We start from the raw sequence: 13,198 nt of genomic DNA, 5'->3' as shown, positions 1-13,198 counted from the left end.
TGTGGAGCTCCTTCACTTGACTCAGCTCTTGTAAACACTCGCTCCATCGTCACAGCTACCAAGCTGACCAGTCAAAGAGTTTGCGCTATGGATCGTTGCGTCACGTAGTTAAAGCCACAGCAAGGGCTATGCAACTTAGCAAAGGCTGCGCTGGACCAGATGCGTGCATTTGACGCAGAAGTATAAATCAGCCTTGATACCTACAATCTATTGAAAATGCCTGGTTGCTTTGCTGCAAATTGCTCCCATTGAAATTAGCTTTAGGCCTCAAACGCTGGGAACTGTCAACCGTAAAGGATCTTTTTAACCTCTCTTTGGTGTGTTTTTGAAATGTTTGTGGGTGTTTAGTGAGTTAAAAGCCTCCTCTGCTTTCCTCCACAGCCTGAGAACTTGCTGTTGGCCAGTAAGATGAAAGGAGCTGCAGTGAAACTGGCTGATTTCGGGCTTGCCATCGAGGTGCAGGGAGATCAGCAGGCCTGGTTTGGTAAATAACTCTCACTTCAGCTCTTCTTCTACATCTCAAACTGGCACTCAGGAGGACTTTAGTAGAATAAAACCTATTCCTAAATGACTGCAGTTTGCGTATATCTACTTTTGACGAGTGCAATCACAGTGGTACATTGAAATCTGCGCTTGTAGAAAAAGAGGTTGTCTTGAATAGTTATGAAACAGATTTAGTGTTTAATCTGATTTTAGTGTTTAGATTAATTGCTGTACTGCACAGTATTGTTATGATCACTTAAAGGTGCAGTAGGGGATTGTCTTTAGAAACATTTTCTTTAGAAACCTAAAAAATGTTCATCCAATTAAATATTGTCGGGTCGACGTCTCCCATAATTCTGATAAGCAGCTCAAACTGTCTGTAAGCAAATGTAGATTCGGATTTTGCACATCTGTATTCACTTCCACGTGTTAACAAATTGTTAGTATAGATCAATTATGACATTAAATTGTTTACTGATTAACCCACTTTAGAACTAAAGTAATGCTTTAAGATACTATTCAGCCAATTTATTAATACAATTATGCTTGTTTTTACTATTGTTGCTTTAAATTTGATCATCATCTACTATACTTGTAAGGATTTTTTTCATGACATAACTCCTTATAATGTTAATCTTATCTCAAAAAGATGTTTGACATTTCCCGCTCCATTACCTCTGCTCTGAAATGGATTGGAATAACCATAAAGGCTTATTCTCTGGCCGTGCTAAATGCCAATCGCAGCCCATTTCATGTTTGGCTTTCACACATCATCCCTGTCTGTCTGTCTGTGAAAGCCCTTTAGCTCTGAAAGTGTTCCTTCACGGCGGCCTTCACTGGATGAAATGATCAGGCAGGATTCTCTCGGGTCTTGTGGCCCCCTGCTGGTGGCTGCTGTTTATGCCAGTCAAGCATCCGCAACCTTTTATTTAGCTTTAAACATGTTTGGACTGTAGTAAGTATTTAGTAAGAGGAACGCTGCTGAGTGGAATAATTGTTTGTAAAACTAGAACTATTAGAATGGCCAAAGCATTGCTGAATATGGGCATATTTACATTTGAAGCTTCTTGTGAGGTTTTAGAATTAGGTTTCGCATGTTTGACTGGACACTACAGGGAAAATTTGAATTGACACCAATCTGTTTTTTTTTTTTTTTTTTTTTTTTTTGTAGATTTTAAATGTTAGCAGCAGTCTAGGCATAACACTGTATGACAAAGTTTTACTAATCAATTACTAATCAAGCTAATCAATCTGTCAGATTCTGGAGTGCTTTACAGGTCTAAAGGAAAACATAAATAATAAATGATCTTAAATAAAACAAATTTATAGAGATGGTATATAAGTACATAATTTCACTTACATGGGAAATGAAGGCCACTTGAATGGTTTGTGAGCGCAATTAAGTGCACACCGCATGCCAAATCATCTGATAACTGTAAAAAATAATTCCAAAAGGCAGTAGACTGTGTAAAGCTACATAAAACAAAACAAAAATACGATGTACAGTATATGCCGAGTTCAGCTGCAAATCAGCTGGGATCAGCTAAGGTGACATGACCGTGACCAGCGAGACCTTGCTGTCACTCAAGTGGCCATGCCCTGAATTATGCAGACTTAATATAAATTAATATAAACGAAACTAATGAGTTATAAAAAAAATTCACCCCCTCACAGTTGTCATGAAGGGTAATATTAGCTATATGCTCAAATCAATCGTTGCACCAGGCTGTAAACAGCTTTTTGCTGCTGTAAAGTTGGCCATTTTAACATTGGGCCCAGTAGAAATCTGCTCTATTATGGAGCCGGGACTAGCGGAATTTCGATGAATTGCAGTTTCAGTTACTTAACTGAAGTAAACTTCAGTTTACTAAAAACGGTTCAAATGAATGCCTTGGTGAAGTTCTCATGTTAAAAAGTGCCTATTAAGTGTGACGTCACGCGAAGCGGTTTCTGGGTCCAAGCGCTCTATTCAACTGAATGGGAAGACTCATGAAATGGTAATAATAAACATTTACTGAGCGATTTAATGCTTTCGAAAATCACGATCGCAGTATATATGTCCATGCCTAATATCCGATGGCCAGAAAGTGATACATTTTTTTAGAGAGAGATTGTTTTGTACACTACGATTTTATATAAAATTAATTTTAATGTGTGATAGGAATAAAACGTGATCATAAACAAATGATTTCTCCACTCAAATGAATGGTGGCTTGGACCAGGAAACAGTATACATACGTCACAAACGTGTCACCACTTAACAAGCGGATTTCAAGCCCCTACCACAGTGTTGTACTATTTTGGCTCTGAATGGTCCTGGCGTATAGCAGTATTCATCGATCAAACTATCCTCACTCACACATGTGAATTATTAGCAATTCAGTGAATATTAATCAGCTTTTCTTCATTGCCTACAGGAGTCTGTGATTTACATCTACTTTATCTTACTCTCAGAGTGCAGAACCTAACTGAATTTTTTTTTTTTTTTTTTTTTTTTTTGGCAGGTTTTGCTGGGACACCTGGTTATCTGTCTCCAGAGGTGTTGAGGAAGGATCCCTACGGCAAACCTGTGGACATCTGGGCCTGTGGTGAGTTTCAACAGGGTCCTTAATCATCACCTCTTGCATATTCATTTTGCTTCTTGCATTAACAGGTTGCAGTTTTCACACTAGTACGCAGTGCAGTGTTACGTAGCAAAGCAAGTGGAGTTTCGGCGCCGAGCCTATTTTTACTGCTTGTCCTTCATGCTGAACTCAGCAGAAAATATTGTGCAAATGCACTCTAGACATGTTTGTTAAATCCGTATTTTGCTGCGCATGCTTTTATTGAAGCAAATAATAGACGGCTTAAAATGGGGATGTCTGTTGAAAAATTGGGACGAATGTAAACAAACTATGCTTTTGTTTTTGTAGTTTGACCAGTGATTAACTGCTAATCAGTGTATATGAGATTAAAGAGTTAACAATTATATGACAGTTAACATTTAAACATGCAGTATGTCATTTTTTTTATTATGACAGTCAAGTATTTTCAGCAAATTTAATTCAAGTTTTTTTTTTTTTCCTGGTTGCAGATTTTATAGTCATTTCAGTGTATTAAACTCTTGTTTGTTTGTTTTTTTGGTCATCAAACTTGTCTAAAATTAACATTTTTTTCATTTTTATGACAGTATTTGTAAGCAAGCATTTTGTAAAATATTTTATTTCAGATTGTTGTAAAAGTTTTCTTACTAAGAAAAGTCTTATTACCAAGGGTGCATTTAATTGAGAATATCAAAAGTATTTCACAATTTTTACAGTTTTCTTAATTTTACAGTTTTTTTTTAAGCCATGCTAGATATTTTACAGGTTTTAGTGTATTTACATATCAAATAAAAAATTTTACATTTACATGCTACCAATCATAAGTTTTAGAGTGGCTTATAACAACTCTAACAACACTCAGAATGTGCCAATCAGAACAAGGTATTTTACAATGTGATGCTGTTGTTTGTTTCTTTCTTGGTTTTCTCTTATTTGCTTTACAAGTAAAATCGTGTATAATTGTCATTGCAATAAAGATTTTCATAATGGTCATTTTAATAATATACATCCACTAGCAATCTAATTTATTTATTATTTTGCTAAATATTGGCAGATTATTTTTACTTATTTCTGAAAACAAAACAATATTTTATAGGGTTTAATCCACTTACTACTTTTATACTTAGAAAATAGAAAATGCTTCTTGATTTAAGAATGTTTAGACATTTGGACTAGAATTGAGACCAATTTTAACCAGGATAAGCCGCCGCTTTTTTCTTTTCTTTTTTTTTTGTTTTTGCAGTGCAGCCAATTAGAATTGAGTATTTGCCTGGCTGATTATTTTGCTTGTTTTAAGGAAAAGATGCTTCATTTAAACTCATTTTTTTCTGAAAACAATATTCTAACCAATAAATTCTAATCAAGTCGGGGTTTTTTTCTTAGTGCAGATAATCAGAATTGAGGATTTATCTGGCAGATTATTTTGCTTGTTTTCAGAAAAAGACACTTAGGCCCTATCCTTAACCCTATTTGTGTACCCCAACCCCTTCCCCATGGCCCTTAAAACAGAGTGTGAAGGGAAAAGGCTTCAAAATTTTAAATGGAACAGCACTACAACACCTGCACACGTCATCAAATGTCATCATGAGCTCTTGCTTCATATGAGATAGACGACCATGTATGCTCAGTTGTTCCTGTCGCTTATTTTTTTGGGTTTTTATCTTCAGGGAATCACATAGTCAACGATAGCATGTTATCATAACGATATAATGTGGCAATAAGATCGTAACTGTACTATGGATTTACACATTGGCCATATTCATCTATGTAAACACACAAAAACAACATTAACATTATAGCAGACACTGTAAACAGCTCATTCCCAGCCACTAGACTTTTCTGACAGATTATTTGAGTGTCGTCGAGTGACAGAATGATGTGGGACTGCTATACAGGAGTTATTATTATAGATTATAGATTGCGAAATTTAGCAGTTTTCATTTTAGTATTTTTTTAAAGCATGGTGGTAAAGCACGAACACTGAATATATTAAAACATGTTCTTGTTTTTTTGTAAAAATTCATAATAATGACAAAAAATACAAATTTTTGCATCTCCTCACTTTCGTGTGCAGCCATCCTGCCGTTGAAGATGGTGTATTCTGGGAAATTTTCGTACCCCTTGTTTTTGAGTATGGTCCGGAAAATTTTCAATTTCAATGACTATCTAGCCCTTTGCCCTTAGCTGTACACTTTCAAGCTAAAGAGAATTGGAACAACCGTAACACTTCACGTGAATGCACAAAACTAAGGTCCTTGATTTTAATTTATTATTTCTGTAAATAACTTAAATACAATATTGCTTTATGATTGTCTTGGATAATTTGATTAGAAATGAGGTGAGAACTCTAACCAAAAAAAGAAACTTTTTTTTTTTTTTTTTTTTGCAGTGCAGCCAATCAGAATTGAGAATTTAACCCTATAAAGGCATTAGCTAAATTCAGAGCTTCATTTCTTTTACAATTTTGCCACAGAAACTTAGTATGTAATAATAGTAATAATAGTAGTATGTCTCTAATTTTTCCTTTTTGTTTTTCTTTGGCAGGTGTAATCTTGTACATTCTGCTAGTGGGCTACCCTCCATTTTGGGATGAAGATCAGCACAAGTTATACCAGCAGATCAAGGCCGGAGCTTATGATGTGAGTGCAGCTGTTTCTCTGTGTCTGCATGAGTTCAGTCCAGCCAGCCGCTCTAAAAAACCCTTCATCTGATTGCTCTTTCAATGCTCCATCAACTCTTTAAATGCAGCCATTCACCACCAGTCTAAAAACTCTTCTTTCTTTCTTTTTTTTTTTTTTTTTGCCTTGCACATTTTCTTTGGCCAGAGTTCTGTCACTTTTGCATCCATTTTTGAAGCAGCGTTTACATTCAAATCATATTTTTTGTCAGTTTGTAATTAGTTGAGTGTATCGTTTCAGAAATCTGTGTATTGAGGCTGGTTTAATTTTAGAGCACATCCAAAGGCCTCTGCATCATTTCAGAAAATCATTGGAATTTCCCTGCAGGGCGCTGTAACATTTCCTCTGAACATTTGTAAAATCACTTGAAAATCATTTCAGGAGGCAGAGCTGTCTGAGACATGTTTTAACTGTTTTTAATAGGATGTACTCAATTTAATGTGTTTTAACTGATGTTTTAATGGGATGTACTCAAATTGTTCTGGGAGAGTTATTTTGTTTAAAAAAATATGTATACTTTTCGTGTTTTTTTTCTTCTAATATGTTAAAGGCTATAAATGTTTTTTTATTTTTATTTTTTTTAACAGACATGAAACATGGCACTGTTACATTTTAACTTTCAATTTTTAAAATCTTAAGCATCAAAAATAATATAAAATAAATGAGAAACAAAGAAAGAAATGAGGGGAAATCTTAGTCTTCTGAAATGTCTAAGAGAGATCAAAATGTAATTGTATAGTTTTAATTTATTATATTTTTAAAATTGTATTTTTATTTTATTTCATTTCTTTTTTTATTTTGTTTTAAATTTCTATTTTAATTCATTTTATTTTTTTTATTTATTTTTTATTTTTATTACATTATTATTATTATTATTAATATTATTATTTTAATTTAACTTTTAATTTATTTATTTTTATTTTTTTGTTTTTAATATATTATTTTATTTTATTATGTATTTTTTAACAGACATGAAACATAGTACTGTTAGAGTTTAACTTTTTCTGTTTTAGTCACCCTTCCAACCCACAACAATTCCTGTTTCACCAATATACAAGTTCTATGAAAAAAACTACAAAAATTATATAAAAATAAATAAATTATAAGTATTATTAATAAGTAAAAAATTATTTGAGGGAACTAAGGAAGGAAAGCATTTTATTTTATTTTTAAACAGACAGGAAACATGGTACTTTTAAAAACTTTTTAGTAACTCTCCCAACCCACAACACTTCCTGTTTCGCCGTTTTTCATTTACGTTCTATTGATAAACAAAACAGCAACAAAATATATAAAAATAAATTATTATAATTAAGTAAAACATATTTTTTAAGAAAGAAAGAGAATGGAAATTCTTATTTTATGTTTATAAATAATAAAATTAAATAAAAACATTTTAGTTTATGTAATTTTATTTATTTTTATTATTTAATTTAATTTAATTAAATTTTATCAAGTGTTTTATCAAGTGTCAGACATGAAACATATAATACTGTTAGATTTTAACCTTTTCTTTTTTAGTAACCCCCTCAACCCACAACAATTCCTGTTTCGCCAACATACATTTAAGTTATATTTAAAAACCAATATCAACAAAACAACATAAATTAAATAATTTATAATAATATAAACATGAATAAAATTTATATAAAACAATTAAAAAATAATGGAGAAAGAAAAAATATTTGCATTATTATGATTTCCCCCCCCCGGCTTATTTCTTAATTGTTCCAGGATAATTAGATTACAACAAGTGTCTCAAGACTCCTGCGACACTCACTGTGGTCCAGCTGCCTGTTTAATTTGTGATTGGGTGCGATTTGGAATCACTGGTGCTGCTATTGATTACATCAGGCCCTCCCTGACGCATTGCAGAGAGATGGACTTTGCTTAGAAACAACTGGCCTAGTCCCAGAGTCTTGTGTGAGTTTATGTTTATGTTTGGTGCAGTTTGGAGAATTGTCCATCAGTTGCATCACAGTCTCACAGCCTCAGATGTATTTGGCAGGACATGGAGACCCAGAGAGACATTCATCCCATTAGCATTCATGCGGCAGATAAAGATGAGGAGATGATGCAACTGTAAAAATGAATGCATGTTACGATGTCAGTCAGATGGTTTTAGTGGTCTCAGTGTCGGTACACCTCGAGGGTCGGGTAATATGAACTTTTTTTCTCAAGAAGTATGACAAGTTATTTTTTCAAACACAGTTGTGGATGTTTCTTTTATTAAAGTAGTATATTTTGATCAATAATATCATTGCACCTGCTGCAGCCATGTTAAGGCATTAAAGTTCCTTGATTATTTCACATTAATGAAAGTATAATTGCTAGCTGTTTTGACCTAGAGAATCAAAACGTTTCTTTTTGTTGTTGGTCTTGGTAGACAATGTAACTATGGAAGCTTTAAAATAGGAAAATAATTAAAAGTCTTTGTGTTTTTTTGAGGGGTATGCTAATGGTCTAATCTGATTCAATGATCTATGCTAAGCTAAGCGAAAGTGTTTCCACCGGACTCAGAAATCTGCTGAATGGATTACATTTTTTTTTTTTTTTTTTACAATTTTACTCCAGAAGGCTTGTAAAAATGAGACAATTTTTTTAAGTGTTCCTTTAATGCTTTGCAGGGTCATATACAGGGAGTGCAGAATTATTAGGCAAATGAGTATTTTGACCACATCATCCTCTTTATGCATGTTGTCTTACTCCAAGCTGTATAGGCTCGAAAGCCTATACTAATTAAGAATATTAGGTGATGTGCATCTCTGTAATGAGAAGGGGTGTGGTCTAATGACATCAACACCCTATATCAGGTGTGCATAATTATAAGGCAACTTCCTTTCCTTTGGCCAAATGGGTCAAAAGAAGGACTTGACAGGCTCAGAAAAGTCAAAAATATTGAGATATCTTGCAGAGGGATGCAGTACTCTTAAAATCGCAAAGCTTTTGAAGCGTGATCATCGAACAATCAATCGTTTCATTCAAAATTGTCAACAGGGTTGCAAGAAGCGTGTGGAAAAACCAAGGCGCAAAATAACTGCCAATGAACTGAGAAAAGTCAAGCGTGCAGCTGCCAAGATGCCACTTGCCACCAGTTTGGCCATATTTCAGAGCTGCAACATCACTGGAGTGCCCAAAAGCACAAGTTGTGCAATATTTAGAGACATGGCCAAGGTAAGAAAGGCTGAAAGACGACCACCTCTAAACAAGACACACAAGCTGAAACGTCAAGACTGGGCCAAGAAATATCTCAAGACTGATTTTTCTAAGGTTTGATGGACTGATGAAATGAGGGTGAGTCTTGATGGGCCAGATGGATGGGCCCGTGGCTGGATTGGTAAAGGGCAGAGAGCTCCAGTCCGACTCAGACGCCAGCAAGGTGGAGGTGGAGTACTGGTTTGGGCTGGTATCAAAGATGAGCTTGTGGGGCCTTTTCGGGTTGAGGATGGAGTCAAGCTCAACTCCCAGTCCTACTGCCAGTTTCTGGAAGACACCTTCTTCAAGCAGTGGTACAGGAAGAAGTCTGCATCCTTCAAGAAAAACATGAAAAACATGATTTACATGAAGTACTCCACAGCGTGGCTGGCGAGAAAGGGTATAAAAGAAGAAAAACTAATGACATGGCCTCCTTGTTCACCTGATCTGAACCCCATTGAGAACCTGTGGTCCATCATCAAATGTGAGATTTACAAAGAGGGAAAACAGTACACCTCTCTGAACAGTGTCTGGAAGGCTGTGGTTGCTGCTGCACGCAATGTTGATGGTGAACAGATCAGAACACTCACAGAATCCATAGATGGCAGGCTTTTGAGTGTCCTTGTAAAGAAAAGTGGCTATATTGGTCACTGATTAGTTTTTGTTTTGTTTTTGAATATCAGAAATGTATATTTGTGAATGTGGAGATGTTATATTTGGTTTCACTGGTAAAAATAAATAATTGAAATGGGTACATATTTGTTTTTTGTTAAGTTGCCTAATAATTATGCACAGTAATAGTCACCTGCACACACAGATTTCCCCCTGAAATAGCTAAAACTAAAAACTACATCCAAAAATATTCAGCTTTGATATTAATGAGTTTTTGGGGTTCATTGAGAACATGGTTGTTGTTCAATAATAAAATGATTCCTCAAAAATACAACTTGCCTAATAATTCTGCACTCCCTGTAGTATATAATGTATTTGATAATTCTTAATTTAATACGCTTTCATGTGGTGAAAGAAAGTTTTAGCCAATCATTTATGCCCTTATTGAAAATCCCAGTATTCATATTAATAGTGGTATTGACTGTTTTTACAAAGAATAAACAAATAAACAGAAATTACAATACAATAGCAAAAATACATATATAATAAAAAATAAAAGTCTCACATACATAGTAAGTGAAATATATGCTTTAAATAACTAAGGGAGAAAAAGTATCATTGTTGTCTCACTCAAAACATTTGGCTCATCAAACGCAGCCTGAAGCATGCATTTTAATGATCTCAGATGTTTTTATGATCTCAGAGCTGCATATGAGTTGTGTTCTCTTGATGACGTGGCTGCTTGTCAGGTCGGGCCCATTGTCCACCATGGTTTTACACACTGGAAATTTTCTCTTTTTATCACTGGTCACATGTGAATGATGAAACAGTGGAGTCTTAGGCTCACAGTATGCCCACTTCCATATATTGAACATGTGTTATTCTACTATGCCTTGGTATACCCAGATTTTCATTATTGTTCAACTTTAACAACATCTTCTGTTGACACTTCCCACTCTTAAAATGCCTTTTTCTTTGTTTTGTATCACATTTAAAGAGTGTAATGTAGTTTCTACCTACTAATAGGGAATATATATATATATATATATATATATATATATATATATATATATATATATATATATATATATATATATATATATATATATATATATATATGTATATATATATATATATATGTGTGTGTGTGTGTGTATACATACACACACATATATATATATATTATTTTTCATGCCTATTATGTTATTCAAAATCTATACACATTGCTATTGTCATAGAGTATGAATGCAATTGAAAACTATTACCACCAGTGTTGCTAAGTTTACTTTTACACTGGTGTGTTTTTAAACCTAAGGGTTTGAATGCTAAGTTAAATCACAAAACAATTTAAATTGCAAGACCGCCCATGGAATTAGTGGGTTTTATTATGCATATCTGACAACCCTGCTCTGCTTTGTACTTTCATAATGTGACCACAGTCAGTGAGGTGCACTTGTGCCTCATCATCCATTACATGCATCTGTCCCTCCGCCTTTCAGCCGTGTGTTCATGTTAGGATGAGCCGTCCACTGTCCTGAGTGGCCGTCTATGCTGAAGCAGCACACAGCGGTTCAACAAATGCCCCACCCATGACATGCATTAACACTGCCCTGGGCCAAACGCAGCTGAATCCCTGTGTGTAAGGGCTTATATGAGCACCTGCAGCGTTTCTAAGTACAATCCACACGCTCATTTTAGCTGATGCAACACAGCTTGATGCACAAACAAATTACACTTCCTGGAAGCAGCCCAAGGTTTTCTTGGAACAGACAGAGGGATTTGTAACGGCCGCATTAAGATCTCCTGGTACGAAAGAGGAGGCGCGACACACATTTAACATGGATACAGACACAGCTTTTTTATTGGCTAATTACAACTGCCGTTTTCTCTGGTTATGGCCCGCAATGAAGCCATGAGGTGTGAAATGCGCAAGCAACACGTTTCGGGCACCAGCCGCGCTGAATAAACCGACAGTAGGAGAACTGATTGCTGTGACTCATTGGGTCCTGTACGCTGCCTTGTGATACGTTTAATTTCATTAGGCCCTGCACGCCATGTGTGTCAGTAGATGTAGTGGTGTGAAAAAAAAGCTCTCTAGGCATTTCTATTGCGTATCTGACCCTGGTTCTTGATTCTTGCCCCCTCAGTTTCCTTCTCCGGAGTGGGACACGGTCACCCCCGAGGCTAAGAATCTCATCAACCAAATGCTGACCATCAACCCAGCCAAGAGAATCACCGCAGAGCAGGCCCTCAAGCACCCATGGGTCTGCGTAAGTTATCTCTGTCCAAGACTGCATTTACCACAAGCCCTGCAGAAGAGCAATCTATTGGAAATAATCAGAGCTCTTTTTCAGTGTGAAATCAGCTTCCTTGAGCTCTCGGAATTGGTTAATGTGTTTGTGTAGGCATTTTGTGTTTTTAAAGGAACAATTTACTCAAATATGGGAATCTGACAAGGGGGATGTGTGATATTATCATCTACTAAATTAATATTGACATGATGTTGAATGTGAGCTGAATATCAAATATGTCATTTAAAAAAAAAAGAAGTATTCTGTGAGCAATTCACTGTATTTGAATGCATTTAGATGACCCTATAATTCAAGCTACAAAAGCAAAAAATATGCCTGAATGCATTTTTGTTTTTAATATTAAGATAACATTTGACAAATCATTTGAATCAGTCATGAAGACAGTGGCAATTTTAGTGTCAAGGTTTATTCACTTATTTGGTTTCAAACCTGTATGAGGGAGCATATTGAAAAGTTTTGATTAATTTAAAAGCACAGTATGTTGGAGTGAGTTGAACCTACAGTAGGTATTTCAGGACAAATTCAAAATAACGGAGAGTTTTTTTTTTCTACCAACAAGAAGCATACTCTACACAAACTGTAGCAATTGTGCCCGACGATCAAGTTTTAGGGTGCTTTCACACCTGTGAATCGATTCTTTTTCTCCTAAACAGGGGTTAAAATTGTTACAATGTTGCTCTTTATTCTTGGTGCGGTTCGCTTTCACTCGGCAAAGTTTCTAAATGGTCCAAAATAGCTTAAACAAGTCACGTACGAGTAAACTCCTCACATTGGTCAGAGATTCACGGTTTATTTTTCAGAGTCCTGCTACTGTCATGCATGCTTATTTAAATTTATGATGATGAGCAATAAGACATAAGTGAAAAGTTGCTTTTTAATTTTGAATGGTGACACCCACAGACATCATTACCAGATATAAATCAGAGGTACGACTTTTTCATACATAGCGGTTGACTAGAATTATGCATTTACATTATAGAGAGAAATAATAGATAACTGAAGACTGCAGTTCAGTCAATTTTCCTAACAGATAAACAGCACTCAGTAATATTTCAGCATGCTTACACTTTCATATTGGACATATAACGCACATTTACTGGTAGGAATGACATCCTGCCCTACTCAAATCTCTCTTCATATAGGCATATATATGCCTATTACATATCCGTAATACTCTGTGAGATAGCCTGGTTTGGATCGTATTGCTTTCTCACTACAATCGATCCGCTACAGAGTTCATTTCAATCGAGCCGAGACCACCTCATTCAGGCTATCTCAGACGGATTGTTTTGGCACAGATTCGAGCGTGATTGCTGCTTTCACATATGCCAAATGA

At 35.3% G+C, this 13,198-nt stretch overlaps 1 protein-coding gene across 24 annotated transcripts in view; it reads left to right on the top strand.

The window, feature by feature from the left end:
- camk2g1 (calcium/calmodulin-dependent protein kinase (CaM kinase) II gamma 1) overlaps positions 1–13,198 on the top strand; it is a 155,891-nt gene that overhangs the window by 102,726 nt on the left and 39,967 nt on the right. For all 24 annotated transcript variants that reach the window (XM_087275431.1, XM_087275425.1, XM_087275418.1 and 21 more), the window contains 4 exon segments: positions 382–484; positions 2,988–3,071; positions 5,610–5,704; positions 11,698–11,820. In XM_087275431.1, the coding sequence (XP_087131557.1) occupies positions 382–484; positions 2,988–3,071; positions 5,610–5,704; positions 11,698–11,820 (405 nt within the window).

The sequence above is a fragment of the Danio rerio genome, chromosome 12 (genome assembly GCF_052040795.2).
Source record: "Danio rerio strain M-AB ecotype USA chromosome 12, GRCz13ab, whole genome shotgun sequence".
NCBI lineage: Eukaryota > Metazoa > Chordata > Actinopteri > Cypriniformes > Danionidae > Danio > Danio rerio.
This window is presented reverse-complemented; position numbering and strand designations above follow the sequence as displayed.